The sequence below is a fragment of the Lissotriton helveticus genome, chromosome 8 (genome assembly GCF_964261635.1).
Source record: "Lissotriton helveticus chromosome 8, aLisHel1.1, whole genome shotgun sequence".
NCBI lineage: Eukaryota > Metazoa > Chordata > Amphibia > Caudata > Salamandridae > Lissotriton > Lissotriton helveticus.
In genome coordinates, this window is record NC_136069.1 from 735,049,799 (window position 1) to 735,069,805 (window position 20,007).

A 20,007-nucleotide genomic window follows, 5' to 3' on the forward strand; every position below is an offset into this window, starting at 1 on the left:
GATATTTGATCATCACATAGATTCCCCAAGACCCTCTCTATTTACTACTAGGGATAACAGTGTTCTTGGCCAGTGATCTTTCTGTCCTATGGACCTGGTCCATATTGTGCAGAGAAAATTAGGTGGACATAGGCATAAAGAACATCCTTTATGAAATTGTTGCATCACTTAAAGCAGTGATTCCTGGTACTCTGTGGCAGGCACCGCTTAGGGATCACCTTGCAATTGAGATTATAACTGTTGAAGAATATTGTGGATATACTCTGACGCCTGACGATATTTCTATAGTGAGAAACATTAAGGAAAATCATTAACTTATCTTTGAAGCAGCTAGCCTTTTTCTGACTTTTTATAATTTATGTTGAGGGCATACTTTGCTATTTATTTCACTCCTGGCCACAGTATCAAATGTCTATGTATCAACAGTTTTACAGAAGATTTTTTGCAAATGTATGGAAAAGGAACAAGAAAGTCTACAAATTATAAATATGCCACTAATGTGAAGCTCCAAATACATTTACTTTACATTAAATGTCTGGTTCCCTGCATATTTGATATGTTATATTTTTTTACCATGACAGGGTTGCCTTTGATTTGCCTTATCTTGTTTCAGTTTCTAAAACCAGGCCATGACAAACTAAGGGAAGCAACTAATGCACTTTTAACTTAGAATTTATGTTTTTCAGGCGAGCCCGGTCAGTCAGGAGCACCTGGTACCATTGGTGAAAAAGGTGAGCCGGGTTATGATGGAATCCCAGGGACACCCGGTGACAAGGGAGATCCAGGTAAATGCAAAATCTTGTTTTCATGTAAAAAACTGCGTGTACAATAATCATTATCATTATTATTATTATTTGTATTTGTAGGTCGCAAACAGATCATCCCCATGGGGGGATAATGAGCTGTATAGGTGGCCAATATTAGCATTTTTGTGTCAACAGAAGTAGATGTCCAGGTGAAAGCTCCTGATTAGTGTTTGCTTCTATGTGGGAGGTAATGGCTGGCAGATAGAGCAAAGAATCCTATGGTTGGCTCCTCACCACTACAAGATTACCAGTACTCATTTGCCCGGAACAACTAGTAGGGGCAACCCATGCCTTCCTGAACTATTAGCAGTCCAAGAATATGCAGGCCACGCCACCTCTTAAAATAGATTTCCCGGCAGCAACTTAGAATGGTCTAACCAAAAAGACCAGTTCAGATTCATCTAAGGTTGGCCCGTCACGATTACTGAAATAATGTTTATCACCCAATACGATTGGTCACCCTCCAATGAGTCATAATTGATTGCTATATTTACTCAATTCTGATTAGCTGCTTTGGCCACTAATCAGAAAAGCTGTGTTCAGGCTGAACCTTCCTGGACCAGTTCCTGTTCCATAGAGGCATGGGCATGCCAAGCTAAAACTGTTTTTTGTGTTGAGGCATGGAATCTATTCATTTAGGTTCTACTGCAGTGTGTATTTTATCAATGACACAAAACAAATTCTGCTGTCCATGTGAAGTAAAAAAACGGCTGAATTTGCTTTGAATTTTAAGTGGTCAATTTCACTACCTTTGCTCAGATATGTAACACAAATGTTGGTAGTCTCGACTACATGATATAAACCTCTTGAGGTTAGATTACTTAAGACTTTACTTCCAATGAGGTGGGCATTAAACTCACTCTGCTTGTTGGTAAAGCAGGCTAGATATAGATTACACAAGCAGTGCCTTTTGCTATGTCCAGATAAGAAAAAGGAACCAGCAGACTGTTTGTTGACTGCCAGGCTCCCCTGGGCAGTAGATAACTATGTGGTCCTCATGTATTGGGAGTATGTGGAGTAGATGGCATCAATGTTGTATCTACTCAGGTACTAGCAGTTCTCAGGGAAGCCTTTCACTGCCCCTGTCTACACTGTTCACATGTAGACCCAAAAGAATGACCCAGTTGTGGCTAATATATGCCCTCATGGAGCTGAATACCCTACAACTAATGGTGTATTACATAAGTGAGTGTACACGTGCAAATCAGGCCCACCCACTGTCAATGAAGTGCTGGGCTCACTTCACCAGAAGATATACCTCCCCAGGTTATTGCTTCTTACTGGGGAAGTGGTTTTTGCCCAGCTGTGGGTTTACCTTCCTCCATGCAGTAACTAGATATCTATTATATAATTTGAACCTTGATCTAGATCTGCAAGCCCAAAGAAATGATCTTCAGATTGTGACTTTTCACGATAATATTATGACCACAAATAAATTAATTGTTGGCAATTAACTCAAGGGAACAGCAAAATATGAGCATATTGTGTACTAGTCATGAAATGTTATTGCTTAAAAATAACGGTGCCTACCATTGGCCTCAACAAAGAAGTTATCACAAGTGCCATATAACTGAGTTGGGAGATAACCTGGCACACTCAAGGCTCATTTCTGTAGCACTGCCTTCCTTTACCTCTCCACCTTGAGAATGAGTTAATGAAGTACCACAAAGGACTGAAATTCATCTCTTTCATTAAGGCATTAGACCTGCCACTCCTGGCCTTTCGGCTCTTCAGCCTGTTCTGCTCTCATTTTGTGGGGACCTATTGTCATGTGTGCACTTTGAAACCAACAATTTTACCATGAGTGCTATTTAACAGCAATAGAAATAAAAGTGTACTATTCAGGTTTTTCAGCATCTTCCTCTAAAGGCACAGCAAGGTACGATACAAAGGATCATAATGGTGTGGTAAAATGAGTTTGTGTGCCACACTGGTGACTAAGGATCTGATTTTGAGTAGACCTGTAATACAAAATCGGTTGACAAATCAGACTATCTCATCTTATGCCTCCAGCAGGATAACAAGCCCATTACAACTTCCCCTTATTGCAGACAGAGACTTCTACAGCTCCATCATTAGCTTCACTAAGATTCACTATGGTTCACAATGGTCAGCTATTTCATGTTTGATAATAGACCAATCTCCCAATATAGAGTCACTGATCCATCACCAAGTCTGAGGAGTTATCTCCTCAAAAGACCTCCATGTAAATTGAGGAAGACCGTCACAAAACGGTGCCGCTAATTTTGCTAGCACTCCTTTTCCCCATCCGGCAACATTGACCAGACACATGGGGACTTTACCAGCAGTAAACTCCAAAAGCAAAGAAGGGCATGGTGAAGTTTCCCACCAGGGGGTTTCTCCTTAAAGTTTCTCCACTCATGGTGGCTACAAACCACTTTAGTTAAATGTATTTAAGATTTTCTATCACTGTTATAACAGTGTGAAATACCATCACATGGGCAGATGAAAAGGCTGCCAGCCCAGCTCTAAATCAGCCCAAAGGGTTTATGTTCAATGGGTATTGGAAACATGAAGTTCATTGCTAAATTCAGTTTTTTTTGTGAAGGTTTTTAAATTTTACTTGCTTTTACATTTTTAGGTTTTCCAGGCCGTGGGCTTCCAGGTCTTCCTGGCGCAAAAGGAGAAAAAGGTAAAATGGAATTCTACATTGTGTTTTTTCTTTGATAAATTGTCTTCCTAGTATTTGCCTTTCAAACACCAAACCATAGTGAAGGTTTACCACTGTCTCCGTGAGTAATCAGTTTTTTATTTCTCTTGCTTAAACATGTGCATTTCTAAAGTTTTGCATTCACATGCACGCATCATATTTTGGAAACATTAACTGATCCTTTTTCATTGAAGGCCTTTGCAACAAAATAGTTTAATATGTGTCTTTTAAAACTAAGTTTGAAGACAAGTCCCAGAGGCATCATCTGCCTCAAAAGCAAAATGGCAATCCAACTGTGCCTTGCAGAGGTGCAGTGGACTAGATTTTGGTGGCTAAACACCAATAGACTGGATTACGGCCCACAGTACTTGCCACTGGCGTAAATGAATTCCAGTAATCCACTCATCACTTGTTTGTTTTCCTCAATGTAATGCCCTAAGTGAAACAGACATGCCCTGACATGGGTTCTGTGCTCACTATGCCACTGGAGTCAAGCCAAACCCTTCTGATGAGACCCAAAAGGGTGAAACTGGTCTGGGGTTGCATTTGTTCCTATACAGAAAGTACTTGTCTGAGCAGTTCAGGATGGATTTTTCTGATCGGAGCAGGACCAAGTCTGATTTGCATATGGCTGGTTCTTGGTCAGAAATGTGTTCCCCTTTGGTGTATTTAATAAGCAGAACCAAACCACATACACTCAAAGTCTTAATCACATCACCAGAACATAACACCAACACGATCAGGGGCCAAATGCTCAATTAATATACATGTATTTTATTCATATATAAAATACATAAAAAACAATAAAAAACAGCAAAAGCAGCCGTTGCCCACAATGTTTAAAACTACACAGATATAACAATGGGAGAACCTGCAAGAAAAAATAGTTTCTATTCCTCAAAAGAGGCTAACACAACAGACCAAAAAGACACAGAGGCATATCAAATTATAGTATTCATCTATACTCACTCTTACTCAAGTACACTTTCTGCATTGTGGCCTGAGACCACCATGAGACTGAGTAAGCTAATACCGGCATTCTAAGTGCTCTGGTGAATTGTTACCTTTCATTTACATCTATTGCAATTTCTTTTGATCTGGTAATAACCAGGTGCAATAAAGTTCACCCCATTACATTTCAACAGTTCAAAACTTTCAGAATTTAAAGGGGGGAAATGCATGGTAAATACCAGGACATGCAGATTTTGGTGTGTGTTATATACAATAATTGTCACATCTGATGGAATCTGACATCTATGCATTTATTCAATGCATTATTTATCCTTGTTACATATTATAATTATTACAGTCAATACCGAGTCACTCATAATGAGGACAGAGAATGTGATGTCATGAGTGATGTCACTGACCATGTCATGAGTGATGTAATATGTGACATCATCAGCAGTGCATTGCGGGCACGTGAGTTATAGTTAGCTGAACTAACTATAATGGGGGAAATTCTATGGTTTTGTACGAGTGAAATGTCCAACTAAATATGACGCCCCTGAAACCTATGTTTTTTTCAGTGAATTTCTAAGGTTTTTTAATTGCTAATTTCTAACTATAACGTGCCTGTAACCTATGGTTTTTTCAGTGAATTTCTAAGGTTTTTTAAATGCTAATTTCTAACTATAACGTGCCTGAAATTTATGTTTTTTCAGTGAATATATCTATATTTATTATACTATGTATACATGTGAAAATGTCTCGGCCCGCCTGTTTGCCTCCGTGGCACGGAAATAATGGGTGGAAATGACATGAGCATGCTGATGAGGTCCTCTTATGGCTCCGATGACGTCATACGGTGTTGCGAGCGGAGCCGTGCTATTATGACGTCCTTGTCAACATGGGAGAGCTAGGAAAGAATTTCTGTGGAATGCTGGTGCAGGGGATAGTCACCTAAGTGTTCAGGCTAATCCTTTGGGAGCAACTGTTTATGTTGCTACTCCAGAAACCGAAACAAGTGATCCAAGGGCAGAGGCCCTGCAGATGGCACACGAGGTGGGGTGCCCAGTCGTGTGCACCAGCGGGGCAGTGAAGTGACAAGCACCACAACCCACAAAACAGGTAACTAGGTCACTGAATAACACAGGATCTTCTCTTTGTATCTGGCAGGAACAATGAAGTTAAAATGCCCTGGTACCAAAATGTAGAATTTGTGCTACAACGGTCTCCAAGAGGACCTGAGATACCGCTTCTGCCTCCCGTATCCTGGAGATGGCACATGGGTCACGCGGTACGGTCATAATGCGGTGGGACGCACACTTGTTGACCTTTCATGGCACTGCTCCACACTTCAGGGAGGACGCTTTCCATTAGCTATGTTTTCTGATGACGTGTCGCGCCGGCCTCGTCCAACAACAGAACTCCATTAGATCCAAAGAGACTCTTCCACTGTCTCACCGGATGTGAAACCAGGCCACGCAGACACTTTCACAATACAATAGCCGGTAATGCACTTTTCGGTAAAAAAACACATCCCTTCCTCCTAATTAATCAAATAAACATCTCACTGAAGAACAGGGGCCAGTTTCGATGATCGTAAACAGCCTTTACATCTACTTTTTTACTTTGCGATACCATTACAATGCATGCATTACCACGCATGCGTTGTACAACGCAAAGTCATTACTAGGCATTTTTTTAGAACGCATGGTCATTCACCACGCATGCCTTTACAACAAATTTTGTTGTAAAAGTATGTATGGTAAAGGACCATGCATTCTAAAAAACATGTAGACAATCCACATAGTTGTAAGGAAACAAAAACTGTTCCGTTTCCTCACAACGACGTGCACCGCCCCTCAGACCCGACGTGAGCAGGAACCACGGGGAGAGAGGAACCTCGAGATGTGAGAGGTAAGGGGGATTGGGGATGGGGTGGGGGTTTCTTTTCTAGGGTTTAGGGTAGTGCAGTGGTGTTTGGGTAGTGTAGGGGGTCGTGCTGGGGGTAGTGTTTTAGGGTTTAGGGAGTGGTGTTTGGGTAGTGTAGGGGATCATTCTGGGGTAGTGTTTTAGGCTTTATGGTAGTGCAGTAGTGTAGGGGGTCGTGCTGGGGGTAGTGTTTTAGGGTTTAGGGTAGTGTAGTGGTGTATGGGTAGTGTAGGGGGTCATGCTGGGGTAGTGTTTTAGGGTTTAGGGTAGTGCAGTGGTGTTTGGGCATGTAGATGCTTTTACTTTTTGGCATGAATGTTTTTAATATGTCCTAATCATGCTTATGGTTTAATAGTGAGAAATGCTTGATCTGTTGCTATTTCTTCATGCCTTTATTGTTTATGCATTTATATATATATATATGGTACACAGTCAAAATATCGAGTCCAAAATATCGAGTTTTTAATATAGTTAGGACAAAATATCGAATGGACAGAATATAGACAGCAAAAATATCGTTTTTAAGGTAAGTAATATAATATCGAATGTTTAAAATATAGAAAGTTAAAATATTGAAATATATAATATAGGTTATTAAAAATATCGAATTTTTAATAATATCCAATTATTTATAGTGTTTTTTATGTTATTATATGTGTGAAAAGTGTGTATTTATGTTATAAATAATTTTAAAATAATGAATTTTGTGTTTTTTTATTTTTGTGTAATTTAATTCTGTAGCGGGTTGTGGGTTTATAGGGGAATAGGGTGGGAAGTAATTTAATTATAATTAATTGAATATGTAAGTTTATTTATTGGTATTAATTTTTAATTAATTGTTATTGAATTTATATTTGGTAATTAATAAAATTTTAATTGGCAATTAATTTTAATTAATTGATTAATTGCTAATTATGTTAATTTTACTAATTTATTTTCTGTAGCGGGTTGTGGGTTTATAGGGGAATAGGGTGGGAAGTAATTTAATTATAATTAATTAAATAAGTAAATGTATTTATTGGTATTAATTTTTAAATAATTGTTATTTAATTTATATTTGTTAATTCATTAAATTTTAATTGGCAATTAATTTTAATTAATTGATTAATTGCTAAATATGTTAATTTTACTAATTTATTTTCTGTAGCGGGTTGTGGGTTTATAGGGGAATAGGGTGGGAAGTAATTTAATTATAATTAAATATGTAAATGTATTTATTGGTATTAATTTTTAATTAATTGTTATTGAATTTATAATTGGTAATTAATTAAATTTTAATTGCAATTAATTTTTATTAATTGAAAAATTGCTAATTATGTTAATTTTACTAATTTATTTTCTGTAGCGGGTTGTGGGTTTATAGGGGAATAGGGTGGGAAGTAATTTAATTATAATTAATTGAATATGTAAGTTTATTTATTGGTATTAATTTTTAATTAATTGTTATTGAATTTATATTTGGTAATTAATAAAATTTTAATTGGCAATTAATTTTAATTAATTGATTAATTGCTAATTATGTTAATTTTACTAATTTATTTTCTGTAGCGGGTTGTGGGTTTATAGGGGAATAGGGTGGGAAGTAATTTAATTAGAATTAATTAAATAAGTAAATGTATTTATTGGTATTAATTTTTAAATAATTGTTATTTAATTTATATTTGTTAATTCATTAAATTTTAATTGGCAATTAATTTTAATTAATTGATTAATTGCTAAATATGTTAATTTTACTAATTTATTTTCTGTAGCGGGTTGTGGGTTTATAGGGGAATAGGGTGGGAAGTAATTTAATTATAATTAAATATGTAAATTTATTTATTGGTATTAATTTTTAATTAATTGTTATTTAATTTATAATTGGTAATTAATTAAATTTTAATTGCAATTAATTTTTATTAATTGAAAAATTGCTAATTATGTTAATTTTACTAATTTATTTTCTGTAGCGGGTTGTGGGTTTATAGGGGAATGGGATGGGAAGTAATTTAATTTTAAATAATTAAATATGTAAAATTAATTATTGGTATTTATTTAGAATTAAATGTTAATTAAGTTATGTGTAATTAATAAAATTTTAATTGCCAATTATTTTAATGTAATTGAATATTTGCTAATTATGTTAATTTTACTAATTTATTTTCTGTAGTGGGTTGTGGGTTTATAGGGGAATAGGGTGGGAAGTAAATTATTTATAATTACTTAAATAATTAAATTTATTAAATGGTATTTAATTTGAATTAATTGTTAATTAATTTTTAATTGTTAAATAAATATTTGTTAATTAGTAATTAATTTGTATTAATAGGTAACTAATTATGATAATTAATTTTTAATTAGTAATTTTAATAGGTTAATTATTATATTATATTACATTGGTAATAACGTTTAAATATTTTTTATAGATATATATTTATATTTTTTTAAATAGTATATGAAGTATTTACTTTCCCTACTGTTGCACTCTCGGGAGTGGGAATAGTAATTTTAACCCCTACGCTATCCAATGATTTCCCTACTGTTGCACTCTTTGGAGTGGGAGTAGTAATTTTTACCCCTACGCTATCCAACGCTTTCCCCTACTGTTGCACTCACTGGAGTGGGAATAGTAATTTTAACCCCTACGCTATCCAACGCTTTACCTACTTTTGTACTCTTTGGAGTGGGAATAGTAATTTTTATCCCTACGCTATCCAACACTTTCCCTACTGTTGCACTTCCTGGAGTGGGAATAGTAATTTTTACCACTACGCTATCCAACGCTTTCCCTACTGTTGCCCTCATTGGAGTTGGAATAGTAATTTTTACACCTGCGCTATCCAACGCTTTCCCTACTGTTGCTCCCACTGAAGTGGGAATAGTAATTTTTACCCCTACGCTATCCAACGCTTTCCCTACTGTTGCACTCTTTGGAGTGGGAATAGTAATTTTAACCCCTACGCTATCCAACGCTTTCCCTACTGTTGCACTATTTGGAGTGGGAATAGTAATTTTTACCCCTACGCTATCTAACGCTTTCCCTACTGTTGCAGTCTTTGGAGTGGGAATAGTAATTTTTACCACTACGCTATTCAACGCTTTCCCTACTGTTGCACTCACTGGAGTGGGAATAGTAATTTATACCCCTACGCTATCCAACGCTTTCCTTACTGTTGCACTCACTGGAGTGGGAATAGTAATTTTTACCCTTACGCTATCCAACGCTTTCCCTACTGTTGCACCCACTGGAGTGGGAATAGTAATTTTTACTCCTACGCTATCCAACACTTTCCCTACTGTTGCACCCACTGGAGTGGGAATAGTAATTTTTACCTCTACGCTATCCAACGCTTTCCCTACTGTTGCACTCATTGGAGTTGGAATAGTAATTTTTACACCTACGCTATCCAATGCTTTCCCTACAGTTGCTCCCACTGGAGTGGGAATAGTAATTTCTACCCCTACTCTATCCAACGCTTTCCCTACTGTTGCACTCTTTGGAGTGGGAATAGTAATTTTAACCCCTACGCTATCCAACGCTTTCCCTACTGTTGCACTATTTGGAGTGGGAATAGTAATTTTTACCCCTACGCTATCCAACGCTTTCCCTACTGTTGCACTCTTTGGAGTGTGAATAGTAATTTTTACCTCTACGCTATCCAATGCTTTCCCTACTGTTGTACCCACTGGAGTGGGAATAGTAATTTTTACCCCTACGCTATCCAACGCTTTCCCTACTGTTGCACCCACTGGAGTGGGAATAGTAATTTTAACCCCTACGCTATCCAACGCTTTACCTACTTTTGTACTCTTTGGAGTGGGAATAGTAATTTTTATCCCTACGCTATCCAACGCTTTCCCTACTGTTGCACTTCCTGGAGTGGGAATAGTAATTTTTACACTTACGCTATTGTACGGTAATAATATAGGATATTATTTAATTATATTATGTTACTATATATATATGTTTTAACAAATATGATGTAAACATTTTTTTTATAACTTTCATTAATTATTTAATCATTATAAGTTAATGTAAGTATTTTTAAGTATATTTCAGTAATTAATTTTTAATAATTTAATTTAACATTGTTTTTAATAAAGTCGATATTTTTACAAACTATATTTTAGTAAACGATATTTTTAACTCAATATTTTTGTACTTACCTGTTTGTAGATACAAACTCGATATTCTGTCTGTAGATATTTTGGCAACGATATTCTTGATAGTCGATATTATGTCCCTCGATATTTTGTCAGTGATCCAGCATATATATATATATATATATATATATATATATATATATATATATATATATATATATATATATATATATATATATATATATATATATATATATTACCTACTGGCGGTCGCCAGTAGGTATATATAGTTAGGATTTTTTCTCTATGGGATTTTTGAAAATTCTATGTCTAATAACTTTGCCGTTTGTGGACGGAATTGGCTGAAATTTTCAGGAAAATGGCACATTTTGTTTCTGAGCAGCCTTTGAAAATTTGGGGGGGGTTCGTCAAGGGGGGGCCGAGAAAAAAGGGGGGTCCCAAAACGCGTTTTTCCCATGTTAATTTCCATAGGGCGGTTGGCCTCACTTTTAGCCCGAACGGCTGAATGGATTTGCACGAAACTTGGCAAAATTGTAGGGACTGGTAGCCCGATGTGCCTTTTGTAGGTCTCAATATATGTGCTCCAGTGGATTTTGAGAAATTAACGTTTAAAAAAAGATATATATCTGTAAGCGCGGACCGGGCAGCGGCCTAGGACGCGTACTTTTCGCGCAACGGAGCTTTGTGAAGCGAAGCTGATTGGTTCTCCGGCGTCTGTCAACATTCCAAACAGTCCGTAGTGGCCGCAAACAGTCCGTAGTGGCCGCCATCTTGTCTCTCGGTAGGATCGAGAGACAAGAGGAGGCCAAAGCGAAGGGGCAAATGACCATAAGGGGGAATAGTAGATCCTCGCTGACCCCCTAGGTTTGATGTGGAGGTTTTAAAAGGGCCCCGCGGGGCAAAAAAAAAAAATTATAATAATAATCTTACGGCTGAATGGATTTGCACGAAACTTGGCAAAATTGTAGGGACTGGTAGCCCGATGTGCCTTTGCTAGGTCTCAATATATGTGCTTCAGTGGATTTTGAGAAATTAACGTTCAAAAAAAGATATATATCTGTAACAGCGCACCGCTTCGCGTACTTTTCGCGTTACGGAGCTTTGCGAAGCGAAGCTGATTGGCTGTCCGGTGTCTGTAAACATTCCAAACAGTCCGTAGCGGCCGCCATCTTGTCTCTCGGTAGGATCGAGAGACAAGAGGAGGCCAAAGCGAAGGGGCAAATGACCATAAGGGGGCATAGTAGATCCTCGCTGATCCCCTAGGTTTGATGTGGAGGTTTTAAAAGGGCCCCGCGGGGCAAAAAAAATAAATAATAATAATAATCGAACGGCTGAATGGATTTGCACGAAACTTGGTAAAATATTAGGGACTGGTAGCCCGATGTGCCTTTGCTAGGTCTCAATATATGTGCTTCAGTGCATTTTGAGAAATTAACGTTCAAAAACAAGATATATATCTGTAACAGCGCTCCGCTTCGCGGAGATAAAATTATATCTGTATTACCTAGCTGTTGCTAACACCAGTTAGCGACGGCTAGTAGGAGATAGCGACCATCTTGGGCCCCACTTTGCATGTGAGTGATATTTATCACTAATGACATGCAAAGTGGGCATGCCAAGATGTTAGCGACTGGAAACAGTCGCTAACATCGCTATCTCCTATTATCAACTTTTGGAAATATTCGAGATAAGCGCGAATATCTCCAAAAAGTAACAGCTGCCCTGAGCAGTTCTTAGCCATGTTATCCTATGGGAGGTGGATAACATGGCTAAGAGGATTAGCTCGGTAATGCATGAATATCGCTGAGTTTTCAGCGATATTAATGCATTGCGGTCGGTTTTTATCGTATTTGCGATAAACTTTGATAATAGCAAGGTTTATCTGCGATAATTTCTGACGGTAAAAAAATCTTTGCAATGCATCGTTAGGGATAAATATCGCTTAACTTTGGTAATATGCCCCAACGTCTGTTAACGTTCGATTCGAAGGAAATCAGGAAGTGTTGAAAAACATTGTCTGCGCCATCTTGTCTTTTTTCAAATGCCACACTTTTGTCGTGCACGGCAGCCATTTTAGATGCCTTGACCAGACCCACTCTGTGCACGCTGTCGATCCTTAGCATGGCTCCCCACCCTCGCAAGCATCTCCCCCAGGCAGTGGTCACCCCCGCTCTCTGTCTTATGCATGGGTAATAAACCTCCCCCCATCTGCGCTGCTCTTTCCTGAGAATCACACCCTGTGCCCGCCCGACACCTCCCTTTCGCTCTATTCACTACTGCACCCTCTGACACTCCTTTTCCTCTGTGTCCGATTGTCCAGGCTGGTCCTAGGGTATCAGCTAGCCCTGCAGATGTAGTTTATGGCCACAGCTGTAAAGATTCACCCCTCTTCAAAGGAGTTATAGTAGATCAAGGCCCACACTCGATGAGATCCGTCACAGCAGAAGCGTTGCTATTATCTGAAAACCATCCTGTATTGTGATTGGGGAGGGGACCGAGCGTGAAGCGGAAGATTCCAGGGATGACTCTTTGTACATCAAAGTTTTTACAATTATGTGTCACATTAAAAATATATAGCACTCCGACAAAGTAGTAAGATTATAAAACTTTAATAATTTATAAATATATACAAGAAAACAAAAATAGTAATAACATATAAACATTTTTAGGGAAAAACAACGAAGTAGCGGTCGGCTGTGCGAATAGTCCCACCGCAGCACAACGTCCAGATTTCCGGCGTGGGGCGGGTCATCAGTAGCAAACTGTTGTGCGAATAGTTCCAAGGCAGCAGAACGCGCTGAAATCTAGATGACACGAAAGTGATGTCTAGTAAGTTGCCACCCAGCAAATAACGGCGTGGGGCGTCGCGGGGGGTGGGTCTTCAGTAGCAAACTGTTGTGCGAATAGTTCCAAGGCAGCAGAACGATGGCACCAAGGTGATGTCCAGTAAGTTGCCGCACTGGTTTTGGTATCCTACAATGCTGCTCCGAATAACGGCGTGGGGCGCCCCGGGGGAGGCGGCGTGAACGGGCCTCTCCAGGTGGAGTGTCATCTGTTGTAGTGGGGCGCCCCTTTACCGTTTCAGTTGCCATTCCGTCCGTTTTTGGTCCACTGTGTCAAAAGCCGCAATTCAGCTGAGTTGCGCCCACTCTTGCGGTGCAGCGATAGGCGGCTGTCACAGGACTCTCAAAATGGCGGCAGGCTCTTTCCTTTTTGGGCCTGGTCCACTGAAATGGCCCTGGGACACCTTGGAAATCGGATGCTTGTCTGCTAGGTCTTGGACCCCATTCTCGAAAGCGTCCCCTCCGCCTTGAGAATTCATCAAAAGTTTTGGGGGCCCCGACTCCTGCAGGCTTCTGGTGGGGAGCGGCTGCCATGATTGCACGCGGAATGACTACGACGGAGCTACGAGATGGTGGTGCTCTCATGCTGACGCCAGCTTCAGTCTGAAACATCCAGAAACAAGGTGGGGCTTTCATCGTTTGGAAAAAAAAAAAGTTTTCATCCAATGAAAAGTGTTGTTTTTAGGTCATATGATCAAGCCTTCCATCATTAGGAAACCAAAAGTAAAATGAACCAATGAAAAGTTTTATAAACAAGTCACATGACCTGTTATGCGGCATAGGGTATAAAATGCGGAGAAAATACGTTGGCACGTGAGGCGGCGTCAGTAGCGGACCGATGTGCGAATAGGCCGAAGGCAACACAGCGCGCCAAGATCCGGATGGCACCGAGGTGGTGTCCAGCAAGTTGCAGCACTGGTGTGGCCATCCTACAATGTTGAAAGTCGGCGTGGGGCGCCCCGTTGGCCTGTGAGTTTGCGTCAGTAGCGGACCGATGTGCGAATAGGCCGAAGGCAGCACAACGCGCCAAGATCCGGATGGCACCGAGGTGGTGTCTAGTAAGTTGCCGCACTGGTGTGGCCATCCTACAATGCTGAAAGTCGGCGTGGGGCGCCCTGTTGGCCTGTGAGATGGTGTCAGTAGCGGACTGATGTGCGAATGGGGCCAAAGGCAGCGCAACAATATTTTCTGACTGACACCACAAGGCGCTGAGATGCCAAGATCCGGATGGCACCGAGGTGATGTCTAAGTTGCGGACTGATGTGCGAATGGGGCCAAAGGTAGCGTAACAATATTTTCTGTATGGAAGATACCACTAGGCGTTGAGATGCCAAGATTCGGATGGCACCGAGGTGATGTCTAGCAAGTTGCTGCACTGGTGTGGTCATCCTACAATGCTGAAACTCGGCGTGGGTCGCCCCATTAGCCTGTGAGATGGCGTCAGTAGCGGACCGATGTGCGAATAGGCCGAAGGCAGCACAACGCGCCAAGATCCGGATGTCACAGTGGTGGTTTCATAGTTGAGAGGCACTTCATCTGCAGTGGGGCGCCGAGATCCGGATGGCACCGAGGTGATGTCTAGCAAGTTGCTGTACTGGTGTGGTCATCCTACAATGCTGAAAGTCGGCGTGGGGCGCCCCATTAGCCTGTGAGATGGCGTCAGTAGCGGACTGATGTGCGAATGGGGCCAAAGGCAGCACAACGCGCCAAGATCCGGATGGCACCGAGGTGGTGTCCAGCAACTTGCCGCACTGGTGTGGCCATCCTACAATGCTGCGCCGAAAGTCGGCGTGGGGCGCCCCGTTGGCCTGTGAGTTCGCGTCAGTCAGTGGGGGCTGTTTGAGGATCTGACTGCATTGGAAAGCAATGTGATGCTGTGCGTCGCCCCCAAGATGGAGGTTCCTCGGCTGCAGTGGGGCGCCCCTTGGTGTTTCACTCGCTATGCAGCTGAGTTGCGTGCGCACTTGTGGCGAATAGGCCGAAGGCAGCACAACGCGCCGAGATCTGGATGGCACCGAGGTGGTGTCCAGCAATTTGCCGCACTGGTGTGGCCATCCTACAATGCTGCGCCGAAAGTCGGCGTGGGGTGCCCCGTTGGCCTGTGAGGTGGCGTCAGTAGCGGACCGATGTGTGAATAGGCCGGAACCAGCACAAGGCGCCAAGATCCGGATGGCACCGAGGTGGTGTCATAGTTGAGAGTTCTGAGCAGCGCTTGTAACACTGTCTGAAGCTTATTTGCACCTGCTGCAGCTTCACTATTGCCCTGGTGTGGCCTAAGATCGCCCATGACATAGGCGGCCACCTCCCGGGGTCCGGCGGAACTTTTTTCCTTTTCCTTTCTGCATCTTGTCCCAAATTCGTTTGACCTGAAGACACGACCAGGTCCCTGAATGTGTGCAGGGGGACGCTATTGATTGAATCAAAATGGCGGCTTCACACAAAGCTGACTCAAGCGTTTTCTGGTGGTTTCATAGTTGAGAGGCACTTCATCTGCAGTGGGGCGCCGAGATCCGGATGGCACCGAGGTGATGTCTAGCAAGTTGCTGCACTGGTGTGGTCATCCTACAATGCTGAAACTCGGCGTGGGTCGCCCCATTAGCCTGTGAGATGGCGTCAGTAGCGGACCGATGTGCGAATAGGCCGAAGGCAGCACAACGCGCCAAGATCCGGATGTCACAGTGGTGGTTTCATAGTTGAGAGGCACTTCATCTGCAGTGGGGCGCCGAGATCCGGATGGCACCGAGGTGATGTCTAGCAAGTTGCTGTACTGGTGTGGTCATCCTACAATGCTGAAAGTCGGCGTGGGGCGCCCCATTAGCCTGTGAGATGGCGTCAGTAGCGGACTGATGTGCGAATGGGGCCAAAGGCAGCACAACGCGCCGAGATCTGGATGGCACCGAGGTGGTGTCCAGCAATTTGCCACACTGGTGTGGCCATCCTAAAATGCTGCGCCGAAAGTCGGCGTGGGGTGCCCCGTTGGCCTGTGAGGTGGGGTCAGTAGCGGACCGATGTGTGAATAGGCCGGAACCAGCACAAGGCGCCAAGATCCGGATGGCACCGAGGTGGTGTCATAGTTGAGAGTTCTGAGCAGCGCTTGTAACACTGTCTGAAGCTTATTTGCACCTGCTGCAGCTTCACTATTGCCCTGGTGTGGCCTAAGATCGCCCATGACATAGGCGGCCACCTCCCGGGGTCCGGCGGAACTTTTTTCCTTTTCCTTTGTGCATCTTGTCCCACAATCCGTTTGACCTGAAGACACGACCAGGTCCCTGAATGTGTGCAGGGGGACGCTATTGATTGAATCAAAATGGCGGCTTCACACAAAGCTGACTCAAGCGTTGCTGCTGATGCTATACAGAGAAAAACTGGTTTTCAGTTTGTACATTCTTCAGGATTTTTCCATCCAAGGCTGGTTGAGAGTTTGTATAACAATGGCTTCAGATTTTCAACATACTACTCTTCAACATTCTTCCTAAATGTAACAATGTGAGACTCACTAGGAGAACGGTGTAGTGAGGGCCACAAACGGCTGTTTGTCTTTCCTTTCAAAATGCTGCCAACAATATTTTCGGAATGGAAGACAACACAAGGCGCTGAGATTCGGTTGGCACCGAGGTGGTGTCCAGCAAGTTGCCGCACTGGTGTGGCCATCCTACAATGCTGCGCCGAAAGTCGGCGTGGGGTGCCCGAAGGGGGGGGGGGGAGGCGGCGCAAACGAGCCTCTCCCGCTTCTCCATGTGGAGGCAGTTCATCTGCAGTGGGGCGCCGAGATCCGGATGGCACCGAGGTGGTGTCTAGCAAGTTGCCGCACTGGTGTGGCCATCCTACAATGCTGCGCCGAAAGACGGCGTGGGGTGCCCGAAGGAAGTGTCCTTATCCAGGGCATTATCGCTGTATCATGTCCTCCACTAAAATGGCCCTGGGACACCTTAGAACTCGGACGCTCGATTTTTTTTTCCTTTCCTGTACATGCAAAAAAAGGTAAATGCCCGGTACGTTACACGCTTCATCTGCCACGATGAACTCTCCAGAGGAACCGAAAAAAAATATAGTTGTGGTAACTATACCATGCATCGTCATATGGAGAGGTGGCACCAATTAATTATAGTGCTGCATAAAAGAGAGATTTGGAGGAGAACCCCTGACCTGCTAGTACATTCATCAAAGAAGTGGCACTGAGAGCTTCAGAGGCAAGGGAAACGGTCCCAAATTTTTAGAAGAACTTTGGAAAGATTAAAATGACATGTTTAGATTGTGGCAAATTAATTTCATGTGGACAGATGAGTGTTACTCTAATAAATACAGCATATGAACATCATCATAGTCGATGGTTGGTAGAGACATTTTGACTATATCCTGGACCTGCCCGTCCTCGCCCAAAATGGCGCCGGAATAAATGGGACTCGTAACTCCTTGTTGTGTACTGGTTGCAGAACCTTGAAATCACGAGATACGTATGCAGTTTTGAAGCACATGGCGGGCGGGGACGAGAATTGATTGAATATTTCGACATCCCTATTGATATTAAGTTCTGATGTGTTATTGATTACTGTACTGTTGAAAGTTCGAATTAACGTCACCCATGGTACTTGCCCGCAAATGTATATCTAGATAATTTTATTGTAACTGGCCCTGTCGTATTTTAATTATAAAATGTACGTCCACCGATTCCGTAACTGTTAGACACCTTAGTTCTTGCAACCTAATGGCCCGCCCGTTACGTTCCTCTACAGTGTAAATGTCTACTCATCACATACGATTACAGTTTGCTCCGTGGCCGGCCCACGTGGTTATAGGCTCGTATTTGTATAATGAAATTTTCACAATAAAGGTTTTTAAAAGAAAACATGGTAGTAGTATATACATTGGTAAAGTTTGTAATAATAGTCACTGTTTTAGAATCATTAAAAGGCAAGTGAAATAAAGAAGACCAATTACATGAAGGGTAAAAGGTATAATACGAAGGAACGCAGTAAAGATAAATGGTCAAGGGCTGTTGTGTTTTCTATTCCTGCAACATAAAGTGATCGATAAGAATCTCATATTCAGGCGTATCGGCGACTAAGACAGCAGGTCGACCCTCTTTTGCTCAACGGCTCCATCATGGGACGAAGAAACGCTCTTTTTCTCGAAAAAAGAATATATTTTACTTGCAGGACAGTTGTAAAATTTCCGGGAAAGTACATTAGTCTGGAACATTATAACATATATTTAAGAAAAAATAATGTTCGGAAGTAATGAAAAGCGTAATTTTTAGGTCATATGACCAAGCCTTTCATCATTACAATAAGAAAAGTAAAATGAACCAATGAAAAGTTTTATTAACAAGTCACATGACTTGTTATGCTTACGTTACGCGCTGCGCGCCCCGGATGACTTCCGGATGCGCTAACGCGGCGCGTCATATGACGCATTACGCGACAACGCAGGTGCAGAATATAGTCAAAATGTCTCCACCAACCAGCGGTCGGAACACAACCCCTTTCAGCAGGCTAAATAGTTCTGTTAAATGAGAACAGAAGGGACAGGCAACAAGAACCATCAGTCAAAGAGGGGAGGGCTAGTTCTTCTCTACCGGGTTACATTGGGGCGCTACCGGAACTGATCGAATTGGTAGTCTACAGTGTTTCTGGATGTTTCAGACTGAAGCTGGGGTTAGCATGAGAGCAGCATCATTTCGTAGCTCCGTCGTGGCCATTCCGCAACCAATCATGGCAGCCGCTCTTTATCGTTATTTTGGGCGGGGTGGGTGGCGGAGCCGAGCTGTTTTGCAGCCATCATTGTGTGGAGTTCAGTTCATCTCACTAGTTTTGTATTTGTCATGAGGGGTTGTTCCTAATGTTTCTATTTTAGCGAGGTCAAAAAGAGATCCCATTAGTGGCCTACTGATTTTGCTCGATTCCTTTTCTTTTTTTTACACGATTTTTCGTTATCTGCAAAGACTAAACAGAGTATTGCGACTCTGTGTTTGTTTGTAAATAGAGAATGAACCAAAGAGAACTAATTCTAAAACAGTAAATACTTGGATAACAATCAATCAAATGGAGAGAGAAGCAGGCACGACGGATTACAACGGGGGCAAAGGCCTGCGTTAACTACCTTTCACTATCTGCAAAGAGAGAGTACTCCTAATAGAAATGAGGGGGGGGGTACCATTCAAAGCAGATCAGTGTGCATAAACACGAAAATGTTTTCACTTACCACGTACTTGACATTCGACAGCTTATGATATTTGCTATTAAAAAACCATTGAAATTCACTGAAAAAACCATAGGTTATAGACCATATATAGTTAGGAATTAGCATTTACAAAACCTTGAAAATTCACTGAAAAAACCATAGGTTATAGACCATATATAGTTAGGAATTAGCATTTAAAAAACCTTATTTTACTCACACAAAACCATTGAAATTCCATATATAGTTAGTTGCACTAACTATATATTGCGCACCCGCAATCCACTGCTGATCATGTCACATATTACATCATTCATGACATGGTCAGTGACATCACTGATGACATCACTGATGACATCTCAAATGACATCACTGATGACATCACTGATGACATCTCATTTGACATCAATGACCACATCACTGATGATATTATTCATGTGACAATACAATGCATCTCTTCACATTTTAATATAACCTCTGTTTCACCCAGTGTTAAAAACAGAGTATAATTTTTGAAACCATTGACACA

General features: G+C 41.5%; 1 protein-coding gene across 1 annotated transcript in view; it reads left to right on the top strand.

Annotated features, from left to right (window-relative positions):
• COL4A1 (collagen type IV alpha 1 chain) overlaps window positions 1-20,007 on the top strand; it is a 594,749-nt gene that overhangs the window by 519,167 nt on the left and 55,575 nt on the right. The window contains exons 40-41 of the mRNA XM_078657555.1: window positions 687-785; window positions 3,409-3,459. Coding sequence (XP_078513681.1) covers window positions 687-785; window positions 3,409-3,459 — 150 coding nt within the window. The remainder of the gene's footprint in view (window positions 1-686; window positions 786-3,408; window positions 3,460-20,007) is intronic.